The 12543-nt window shown below is 38.9% G+C and overlaps 1 protein-coding gene across 1 annotated transcript in view; it reads right to left on the bottom strand.

The window, feature by feature from the left end:
* Nucleotides 1–625: 625 nt before the first annotated feature.
* Nucleotides 626–12543, bottom strand: part of LOC130557580 (mannosyl-oligosaccharide 1,2-alpha-mannosidase IA) — a 150960-nt gene continuing 139042 nt past the window's right edge. The window contains exons 11-12 of the mRNA XM_057339462.1: nt 2805–2920; nt 626–2553 (exon numbers count right to left, since the gene is read on the bottom strand). Of these exons, the coding sequence (XP_057195445.1) occupies nt 2415–2553; nt 2805–2920 (255 nt within the window). The 3' untranslated portion in view covers nt 626–2414. The remainder of the gene's footprint in view (nt 2554–2804; nt 2921–12543) is intronic.

Here is a 12543-nt window from a genome sequence, read left to right on the forward strand (position 1 = left end):
GTGGCCTTTGAACGTTAATGAATGAATATGCTCTGTCTCACATATGCATGTCCTACCTCATTGAGCGTCCTGGATATCTTGATTGACAGGAGTTTCATCCAATCAGCAGTAGCTATCCCAATTCCAACAAAATACCTGACTTTTCCAGTTCGACAGGTTTGTCGTTGTGGTTTCTGACTTATTTTGTTTCCTGAATTGTTGTTGTGTTTTATGATTTGCTATTTTGTTTTTAGATTTGATATTGCGTTTTCAGATTTGTCATTTTGATTTTGTATTTTTCGATTTGTTGTTTTGTTTTGCACTTCCCGGCCACCGTACATCGGTGATTTATTTACATGGTACTGCATTAACAAATACTGGTTCATTGCACATTATCAAAAGATTAAGAAATGAATTATTAGTAAATGTTGAAATCAACATGATCTAATATTAATATTATGTGTTTGTTCATGTTAACTAACATAGTCAACTCATGGCAATACAATACATTTAACCATACTGGAAAGTGTTACTGTGTTATTCTTGTTTTATAATAATTATCTTAGTTTAAAAAAACAAATGTAACAGTGCTCACTATACCAAAAACTGCACTGCTTTGATCTGTGCCCTTAAAGGGACAGTTCACCCAAAAAAATGAAAATTCTGTCATAATTTTGTCATAATAAACTTGAGGGTGAGTAAATGATGACAGAATTTTCATTTTTGGCGGAACTTTTCCTTTAATGTATTTAAAAGAAATCCTATTCCAGCGAAGTGGCAAAACCTCCGATGCTGATGCAGTATTGTGATGATGCAAAAGTGTCACTAAAAGCATTTCAGAAGGTCATGCGAGGAGCCGATGTCGCTGCAGAAACCCAAATCATTTAAAACACGTTAGTTGTTGAAAGAAAGACACGTACAACATCTGTGCACTCATTTTAAATGTATAAAGTGGCACATATCTTTTACCAGAACTTGAAAATATTAATCGATGAGAGACAGAAGACGTAAAAATTAACAATGGCAAGCACTTCATAGTGCAAAAAAGTGTAATCAAAACCTTTAGAGAAACACCTGAGGAAAATTAAAATCTTTCGTAAACGGCCATAAAAATGAGAAGAGAGAGGAATTACAGAACAATGAATCGTATGAATCACACGCGCGCACATTCATTCAGTAATGTTATTCTGTACATTCACAAATGCTTTCAGATCGCTGTGACCAGTAGAGCTGCGTGCCATCGCTAAAAAAACCCTTTCTTAATGTTTCAAATGACTTAAAAAGATACAAACACGATGATCATTATTTCAACTCAACAGTGTTGGAAGCTGGTGTCTGCAGATGTGAGACATGATTTCTGCATTGATTTAGGATCAAATCAACATCATTTTGAGGATTTAAAATCATTTATGTATTCACATCGTTAATGTTTTCATGAGCTACATTTTCTTTGATAGCTGCGAACAAAATCATCCAAAATGTTAACCCTGGTGTTCATGTTTTTAGTGGACCCACAGTATTATTCATCTCTTAAATCAATAAACTGTATGTAGAAATAAATCACAAATCTTTACTTTCACCCAATTACAAGCAAGTTACATTACCTTCATGAATTAAATCATTTTTATTGTTAACATAAACCTGAACACTACACAAGGATTAAAATGTTCATAGATTCTAAAGAAGAGTGAAAAATAATCAGTTTTCTACAACGTTTAAAAAAATACATTGCAATATCCACCTATTTATATTTTAATATATGATAAATGTGTGATGGTGATGGCGCCGCTCTAGTGGTCACATGCTGTAAGTGCGTCTGCGTTCTGCTGTTGGTCTTTGAAACAGAGATTTACGACTCACTCCAACCCAAAACAACACATCATAAAACAATCTCATTCCTTCTTGAACCAAACCTCATATTTCACTTTTCACGCTCACATTTTTTAAAGGAAACTTTTTGTAAATACCCCTGTCCTCGCGTTGCCTCCAAAACAAAACGAAATTGGACTTGAAACCGCGTAAGAACAAATCAATGCTGGGAGAGAAACAGAAATGAGACGCTAAAGGCTTTGGCAGAAGAGGCGAGAACAGAATACACGATGAAGGGATGAAGGGAAAAAGATAAATTACAGGTGGGACGTGAAGAAAAGTGGTTTCCTGTCGCTCGCCATGATCCTCCATGGCTCCGGGGCCGTTCGTGTTCCTCACGGAGGAAAGAAGCAAAGAAAACTGAGTTCTCGTCTCACGAAAGTCACGTGTCACTGATTGTCCACAGGAGAAAAGTGCCGCGTCGGCTCAGAGATTTACAATCACAGCGTAAAGAGGACCGGATCCTTTACAGGAGAGAAACTGACCGTCCACGTCAGGCCCTGCATTATCATGTGTGTGTGTGTGTGTGTGTGTGTGTGTGTGTTATACGTGTGGAATGGTAAATATTACTCCAGCGACGTCTGTCTGGTGTTGTGCTCCTGCTGACAGCTCTTGCGTATGACGGGCAGCGGGTGAGCCTCCGTGTTAAACACCCAGTCCTCAAAGGGCAACAGGTCATCATCCGAGAACAGCAGGTACAGGTATCTGCGATCACACCAACACGGGGTTGACAAATCTGATAACATCACACGATCTTAAGAGGTATTCTTACCATTTACATTGATGCATTTGGCAGACGCTTTTATCCAAAGCGACTTACATTGCATTATCCTATACATTTTGGTTTCTAAGTATGTGCCACCCCCTGGGATCCAACCCACGACCTTGGCGTTGTTAGCACCACTGAGCTACAGAAAGCTGAAGATGTTATTTCATGAGCGTGGGGTTTCTCTTACTTGAGGGTCTCGGAGAGAAAGAAGCTTTGCTGCATGTTGTCATGACTGACTGTGGTGGAGTACACATCTCTGATTCCTGAGAATCCTGCTTCAACCCGACAGTGCTTCTCTAACGCCTGACAACACAAGAGAAACGCTTAAACAACACAACACAACTACTGCTCCTGATGTTATTTCAAACCTGTACTGAGAGCTGACTTCAGTAATGTCAGGAGAAATTAATGACTGATAACTAGATGAAACGCAACACATATCATAATAATATCACACAACTAAAACTAAACATTCGTTTACCAGAGTGATTCAATGACCTAAACCTGCACACATCCACCTGTCTAACACAACTCTCTGTCTGTCTAACATGTCCATTTGTCTAACACATCTGTCTTATCTACGTAACACAACTGTCTGTCTAACACATCTGTATCTGTCTATCTATCAAACAGTGCTGGGAAACGATAAAAAATTAATCGCATTAATCGCATGACTTTTCAGTGATTAATCGTGATTAATCACATTGTTAAGCGTAAAATTCAACAATGAATTCAAAAGTAGTGTACTGCTACACTCTAAAAAGAATCCGTAAAAATAGGGCACAATATACTGTATTAATTTTCTGTATTAATTTTTACAGTTGTTTTACCTGTATTTTACACTTCGCACTGCATTAAATTACATTTTAGCATTAACGGAATTGTCCGTAAAATAAAGGAAAATGTACTGGTAATTTTCTGCAAGTGTATATGAACAAAAGCGCAATAAGATTTGCTTTGCAAACACTTTAAACAAATAACGTGCTTTTTTTACAACAGTATTTCCTTTACATAGTAGCAGTTAACAATTTTAACTTCAAATATTTCTTGTGAATCTCAACTTAAACATTAATGTAATCAAATTAAATATAAAACCAAAGCTATCTGCCACTGCCAGGGCATTAACGTTCTGTCTAGTTTGATATAGAAAAACAAATTATAATGATTGATTTTATTGCTCGTACATAAACTCTCTTTCAACACAAAGTGTATTTAAAGCACATTTTAAACAACAAAATTATTGTATGCTACTTTTTTCTTTATCTTAACAATTCCTTTAATATGAGTGAGTGTTTTGGGCCCGTCCTTTATTGTTTGATGAACATTATAAACAGAGATCTTTATTATGCTGCTGCCCCTTTAAGAGCGCTCTATACAGATATAAGGATCTAAAACTGTGACGCATCTGTTTTGTTTACCAGCTGTTAATGTTCATAAAACGGACTACTTTCACATGGACCCTTGCTAATATGGGAATATAGATGTAATTTTGTGTTTATTTGTCCATTTCAGAGTAAGAAGACGTGAAAGAGAACTCCGTTTAGTAGTCTGCGCTCTGACTCTCTAGGCGCGCATGATTAAACATGTTTTCTGCATTAGCCTCACACTGCATACAATAAACGCAACAGAGTTCGTTATGGTTGCTGTTTTGTACCTTAGACAGGGAAATTGTATTCGGCAGGCTGTTGATTTCCTTCCGCTTTATCATCAATAGCAATAAGCCTCTTACACTCGTGGGGCGAGGGCACTGACACATAAGCGCATGGCTGAAGGAGGGGAGACGAAATGGAGTGAATTTTTCTATCAACTCCGCCGTCTGGGGGAGATTTAAAACGAAATGTCCATGTGAGAGTTCTGATTTCATCTGGGTTCATGTGCGCGCTTCAGCAGTCTTAGCCCCAAATGCTCTCATTGGTTGAGACGCGTGGTGACGCCCATCCCAAGCCAGTAACGGTCAACATCCCACCCCTTCTGTGACCCATGATTTGTCTGTACGTTTCAGAGCCAGTGAGCAACGGACTTTCGAAATAAAATAATACTTAAAAAATCTGCGTTAAGGCACGATAAAATAAATGTAGGCATTAATGAATGAATGTGTTAACGCGATAATAACCCCAGCACTACTGTCTTACATTACTGTCTGTCTGACACAAAAGATCTTCTTGTAGTAAAATGAACTACTTTCAGCATGTTTTGTGAGGTATGATCTGCAGTGTTTTTCTCAGCACCTCCACTGCCTCCCAGCCCCACTCTCTGTATTTAGGGTCATGGGTCAAACGCCACATGTACATGTAGCTCTCGATGACCTCCGGCCTCAGGATGTAGTAGCGGTCACTCAGTCGTGTGGCTACCGCTTCGGCTCCTCCATCAAAGCGAAACGCTTCCGGTCCCAGTTTAGTGGCTAATGACACAGAAACACATTTCAACGTGAAATCCATACGGTGTCTTTAAACCCAACGCATGTTCTCTGCTTTCATACCATACATCAGTACTGTTGGCTACTGGCAGGTGTTTGCATTATGAGATCATGTGACCTTCACTCCTCACTTTCATTGGACGTCACCACAGACTGTGGCATCACTTCACATTAAGAATTCTGCTCACCAGCTTCATTGAATGTGAAAATGTTAAATATGAAAAAAAGCCCATTCAAAATGTATTCACTAATATCAACATTTACTTTAATTAAGTAATTTTAGAGTAAATTTATCTTGCTGAGTGGGCTGTTTAAGAACATTTAGAAAAATACTGATAAAAAGGAATTGCCGCTGTATTGAGGTCTATGAGAGAATAAAAAAGCTCTTATCTCTGAAACGCACATTTAAAGTATGATGTAATAAGGTCAAACTGTAAGAAATAAACCACGAAGCTTTCCGAAAGTCTTCAACACAAGACTACAACACAAGACCTGCACAAATAAAAAAAGATTATAAACAAAAATGATAAAGGCCAAGAGTGAGATGGAAAGCATTCACAACCGTTAAACTGAAATAGGAGATCAACTTATTTGGTAACATTAAGGTACCCTTTATAAAGCATTTACAAATGCATTACGAAGCAGTTATAACTGCATGAACAAAAAGAATACCTGCCAATTAGTCAGCCATTTTTAACTCACATGTTATAAATGCTTAATACATGTATTTATTCATTATTTATTTGACTCGAAAGCAGATTCTTTATTATCTTGATGTTGTTTGCTGTCAGACTGGACACTGTAGGGTGTTATGTTGGTTTTCTTATACCTGCTCACTATTTGGTTAGAATCCCCCGTTTTATTCATGCAGTTATAACTGCTTTATAATGCACTTGTAAATGACTTATTAATCATTAATAAACACATTTATAAATGCTTCATAAAGGGTACCTTAATGTAAAGTGTTACCAAATATTTATTCATGGACTCCTAGAGAGACAGAAAAGCTGAAGAAAGAAAGTTCTGTAACTTCTAAACACACATGCTATGAGATTTGCATTGCTCTTGCAAGGGGAAAAAACTTGTTGCAGATAAAATATCAATATTTATGTGTGTGTAGTTTGTACGTACACAAGTGCGGGTCTTTTATAAAAACAGAATGCTTTCAGAGCAGAATATAAAACAGCAAAACAAACGCATCCCATTACACCCCGTAAATCTAAAATTACAATTCGGAGAGAACTCTTTACTCTGAATAAACAGTGGCATTTGCACGCTGATTTCGCTTTGTTTTGTCTGAACCCTGCGTCTCTTTTGCACCACTTCAGTCTGGAACCCTATCTGAGGTGATTGTGTTGTATTAACGTGTGGTTTTGTCATTATATAGCGGAGGATGCTGAACTCGTCGGGATAGAAGAGCACCGATAGAGAAACGGTTATTGTCAGCATTGATACGGAAATACTTACACGGCAAAGCGCTTTTCCAAATCTGTTTCATAAAACCGAGTATCGGCGCACAGCGGCCTGTATTATAATCACATCAAAACCTCAACACAGCTTTGAGCCATCTTACATTTAAAGAATTCGAAAACGTGCTCAAAACAAAATGCTCTTTCAAATAAAGTTGCTTTGAAGAACCATCTCTTTCTTACTTGAGTGGTAATGAGTGTCAGCTGATCGTTGCACCGGTCTCGCATCTCTCACGGAGGAGATCGGAAGCAGAAAAGGACGCGCGACAGGAGTGAAGGACGAGAGAGGACCAGGCCTGGACATTGTGTTAAGTTTTATTTATGTTTGTGTGGCCGGCAGTTGACCGTGAGCTAGCTGTCGGCCCTTTACTTTCGTTTTGTGGTTGGTTTATTTGATTAAAAGTTTGATTTAATGTTCGCCGAATGTATTACATTCCAAGAATAGGAAGGAAGGAGGCGGGAACGGGATAAGATTTTCCTCTGTGAGTGTGCGCACCTGTGCGGCTGTAGGACTCGTGACAGGTGTGTGTGATCTCAGCTGCCAGGTTCAGGTAATGTTGTCTGTTCTCCTGAGACGCGTCATCAGCACCGATGCCGATCATCCCGCCGGAGAAACAGGCCAGATGACCCATCTTATGATCCAGGATGCCGCCCCTCCACTCGGCCACGTAAGTTAACCCACCCTGAGACTTCTGCACCAGGTTAGTCTCGATGGCCTGAAAGAGAAACGAACATTCTATCCTCGTTTATTCAAACCTGTGTGGGTTTCTTTCTTTTGTAGAACACAAAAGAAGATATTTTGAAGAATGTCGACACTGAACCCCTTTGACTTCCACTGCATGGGCACAAAACCACTGAGACATTTCTCAAAATATCTTCTTTTAAATTCTTCTTCTAGGCAAAACTAAGTCAAGGATCACTGCTTCAATAATTGAATCAATGTACAGTAGATAATTGGCTCTACGTAAACCAAAATCCATATTATTTTTAATCTGAATGTGTTCGTCTCTCATCACACTAAAGTCAGACGGACAGAGCGTAAAGCATATACTGGACGTCGCGTATCCTCCTGCACTGACCGATCAGCATCCGAGAGTAATTGTTTTAAAAACGAACCCTGGAGTCATTAATAAAAGTACCTCCATAGCGCTGTAGTACATCCTCTTCGCTTCTTCATCCGTCTTATCTGACATCAAGTAAGATTTAATGAGGTACTCATAGAAACTGTCGCCGAGACCTCCGATAGAAACATGATCTGTGCGAGTGAGAGAGAGAGAAGAAATCACCACGTGATACTGGTCAATATAACCATAACACATTTAAACACACGTTCACCCCAAAAAACAAAGAAACAACAACACGGTAGAATGTGTTAAACATGTCCCGTTCATGTGCACTTGTCTCTTCTGTTTAAGAGTAAGCTGGAAAGGCATGTCTGCTTTGATTTGACACCTTTTATCTACCATATTGATCAAATGTCTCAGAAAAAAAGAATACACGGCTCGTGTAGATGACAATCATTTTATGAGGACAAAACAATTGCAATAATGCCATGTATTCTATTCTACAGTATATGTATGCTATACATTTAACACGCTTTCTGTGATTTCTCAATTTTTTGTAAAGCTGCTTTGAACAAATGCCACAAAGAAGCGCTATATAAATGATAGCCGTAAATAATATATATCAATAAAAAATGTTCTACACATTTGAATTAAATGATGCACTCTTGGTGGTAGCATAATAAAAAAGTTTAAATAATAATTGCGTTTGCGAATGATCTGCATATTTCTGTATCAGCACATTAAATCTTATGTGCTCATACAGAATCTTAAAATCTTAAAATCTCGATCCCAGGGATTGCACATTCAAAAAAAGTATTATGCAACATAAGTCGCTTTGGATAAAAGCGTCTGCCAAATGCATAAATGTAAAATGTAAATGTAAATCTTGTCCTCATCCAAAATAAAACAAGACATAATATACAGCTGCAGAAAAAAATGAATGTTCAGTTAATCATAATTTCTAGATGCATTGTGGTCATTTGAGTCCAGTGTTTCTTGAATTTCAACAAAATCAAAGCTCAGGACTGACATGAAGTCATCCAACGGCAATGTGAAAGACTGAGAGACAAGACACATGAAAACTGAGCTCAAAATCCTGGTTATAAAAACAACGAATGTTTAAACCTTTTCTAAAGACACGTGGAGGGTTTTCTTTGCAGTATTTGAGGTCTGAAAACACACAGAGCATCTTTTCTGTTGTTTCCACCTGTTTCTCCAGTTTTCAGTTTCTTTGAAACAACATTTTTATTTGAAATTTGGTAGAAATATTGTTAGTAGTTCACAGAGTAAAACAAAAATGATCATTTAACCTAAACACATACATAGAAATAGTAAATTCAGAAAAACTGAAAAATAATTTTGAAATGGTCTCTTATTTTTTCTGAATATTTCATAATATTTTTGGAATCAATTGATCAAAGCTGGTTCATTCTAACTTAAAAACACATAAATGTTGACAGGTGATGTCATTTTTAAAGCAGCATGAGAAGTAAACAGTTCATTTATATGCACAGGTGCAGTTGGGTTTGCTTCACTGACGATTAAGACTAAATAAGCTATATTATCAAAAAAACATAATAGATCCGACCCACACTTGATTGTCATGCAAATCAAAACGAGTCAGTTGTGGAAAAGACACAATCTCTCTCTCTCTCTCTCTCCAGCTCACTAGCTATAGTCATGCAACACCAATTAGAGCTGCAATTGCAGATTTAATTCAGCCCTTTGAAGAAAAAGAGAATGTTTCTGCCGTTTTGTAGGTGATTCTGAAAGATTCAATTTCTGAAAGGTAATGGGATTTATTATCATTTTAATAACTTCTGGCTGGAGTCAGACAGAAGAGCCGCGCCGGCTCAACTGATGTCACGGACGTCAGAGTAATTGCATCCGGAAACTCAAAAGATGCTCTTGCGAGTCTGTCATTCATGCCAGCGATGAACGAAGAAAACAACAACATTAACAGTACAGTGAATATAACCAACCATTTCAAACTCTAAAACTCTTAACATGCCTGACATTTCAAGGAAAATTCAAACTGAGCCTACATCATTTTAATACAACATTATAAGAAAAATGGAACGAGTTTGACTGGACAGTCATTTCAAAACTGAAAAGCGAAAGCGAATCTAGTGCCTGTTTAAAAGAAAATCAAATATTTGATGTCACATCGAACACAGTGAACACTGCTCACGATTCATATAAAAACGATTGATTCTTATGATCATCCAAATAAATGAGAATATTACAAATACTTTGAATGATTTGCTTTTAAACATGTGCATTTGTGCATCTGTGAATGCCGGATTTACGCAGAACTGGAACATCTGTACACGTCCCAAATCCACCGCAGGTGTTTGTATTAAATATGGGGCCAATTTGATTGTTTATTCAGACACAAATATCAGCATTGCACTCCCAGCACTGTTGAACACATTTTACCACGATGCTTAAAATGTTTTTAGATTTGTTGCGGGTGAGCTGAAGGATGTCTGAAAAGACTTACGCTGAACCCAGTTTCCACTGACGGGACTCAAGAAGTTGGGATACAGTCCGCGAGGCTTCTCGATTTTGTTCAACAGCTTTCGAATGTTCATCACCTAATAAAAGAACCACAAGCAAAATCATTCAAGACCTGTATTCTGTTAAACTCAACACCGTCAGGAAGAAATCTCGTACCTTCTCTGTAAACGTGGGGTTTCCAGAGAGTTCAGACAGGTGAAGAAACTCCAGGTGCAGCGTGCCGAACTCCGCCAGGATGCTGCTCCCGGCCGACGCCCATCCCCAACCCCAACTGGTGCCACTGCAACAGAGAGCAAACCAGGCGACGTGAGCACCGCCACCCACGCCACGCTGCTGCCATGGCAACCACATCCGCCGCCAGCAGGTAACCGCGTGGCTGGATGGTACCAACAAAGCAGCCAACCACAGAAAGATGCCAATGTTGTTGTTATTTACTGGAAAAAGCAGAGTGTTGTTTAACGGAGCAACCCGTTCTCTCTCCCGACTCGTCACATATTTACGCTCGGTCAGCGCCCCTCGGCGTCGTTTTCGACGAACAGGGAACTGCGTTGCTGTTTGCTAAATGCTCCAGATCGAGATGCGTGCAATTCTTAGCATTTCATAATTATTTATGGTTTTAATATTTTGTAGCACCTAACCCCACCCTAACCCTAACCACTTCTCAGCCATATAAAATATAACAAACAACTCGTTTCGAAGACCTTTTTGCACCAAAGTCGTACGATAACTTTACATGAAGATGCCGTGCGTGTCCGTGAATACATGAACTCGGCTCCCATTCAAAAGATAAACCGGAACAGCTTGATACAGTCGGTTGCGGGAGCCAATACCGTTTCACGTTCAAAGCCAACGAAATGACGCGATCGGACACGAGACACGGGAGAGCCAATGGCATCGAAGCTGACGTAACTTCCTCTGGCGGCAATATTTGAACGTCGTTCTTCACTGGATTTGAGATTGACGGCGGACGGTGATCGCTTTCGCATCTGTTCCTAATACAAATCGATCGTTTCGCGTTGGTACCCTTGGAATATCTGTATTTTTGAACGACATTGTGACAGCTTGTATTATGTGTTTTATATTACGATAAATACTATTGTTACATTACTTGCTCAAACTGTGAAACTGTCTGAATAGCGTCATGTAAACGCAATTATCCTGGCCATTAAACTTAAATTAAACCCCGAAACATCATCATTGCAAATTATATCTAATATACATTTTCACAATGACGGTAAAATTCGAGTGCCCGTCACGTCGAAAAACGACGCCAAAGGGGTACCCTGCGCGTTCAAAAGTGACGCCGAAAGACGCTGACCGAGCGTAAATATGTGACAAGTCGGGAGTGAGGATGTGTTGAAAGGAGACGTGTTAAAAGCTTTCACCTCGTTCCACACCTGAACGCCGAACGCTAACGACGACGGGAACAATTCTGCTCACGATTCAATAAATGATTCTTTTAGTAATGAGGAAGAAAGAACGGACCATAAAAGACAGGCTCGTGTTTAAATGGCTGCATTTCACACGGTTAGATATAAAAGAAAAATGCCGAACTTTATATTTGATAAGAGTATTCTGTTATTAAAAATAAAGATGTACCGCTTATTCTCATAAAGGGATGTTCAGTATTACATCTGAAGTATTTCAGGCTTTGTTTGGAGTTAATATTATGAAAATTTCATTTGTTGTTAAAGTCCCAGTGAAATTAAAAATGACAATGCCAATTTTTCATGAAATCTTGCAGTGTATATTGTAAATAGTTTATCAATGTGGGTCATTCTCTTTTTAAAATTCTTAATCTTTAGTTAAAATCTGAAAATGCACTTCCTTCCTGTATTGACTATTCATCTCAAATGACGTATGTTAGACGGCTTCACTGCAAAAAGTTTTGCTGTGTTGGGCGGAGCATACGTTAACTCCTCCCCTTCTACTGTCAGCTTGCTGCCAGTTCCACTTCAAAATGCAACGGCTGTTTTTATACATCCAATCAAATCGCAGAGAAAGACAAAAGCCACGCCCACTATTTTCTCATTAGAAATTCCATTTCACTCGGAAATGCGTCAAAATAAGGAAGTAAAAACGACCGCAACTTCCAGTTCAAGGGGACTTTAAAGGCAGATGATCCCGTCTCCGCTGCGGGTCTCAGACCGGCTGTAAGTGAAGTGAACCGAAACAAAAAACATACAGAAAGGCGAATGGAGAGCGAAGCCCGAGTGAGCTCAGAAATGAACAGTTCCGACTTCACCGCGCTGTTCTTCTCCCTGCAGGATTCATTTGGTGAAAGTGCGGAACTAATTCACAAGATGATTTGTTTTCGGTTTTTATTGTGAGAGCGAGACACGCGCCGCTTCTCTTCTGAGGATACGATCAATAGCGCTGACGTCTGGGGAGAAAAAGAAAAGTGAGGAAACTTTTGTAGGGAAAAATCCACTGAAGCCGCTACCCAACTAACCAACA

Source organism: Triplophysa rosa, linkage group LG8 (genome assembly GCF_024868665.1).
Source record: "Triplophysa rosa linkage group LG8, Trosa_1v2, whole genome shotgun sequence".
NCBI classification, from domain to species: Eukaryota; Metazoa; Chordata; class Actinopteri; order Cypriniformes; family Nemacheilidae; genus Triplophysa; species Triplophysa rosa.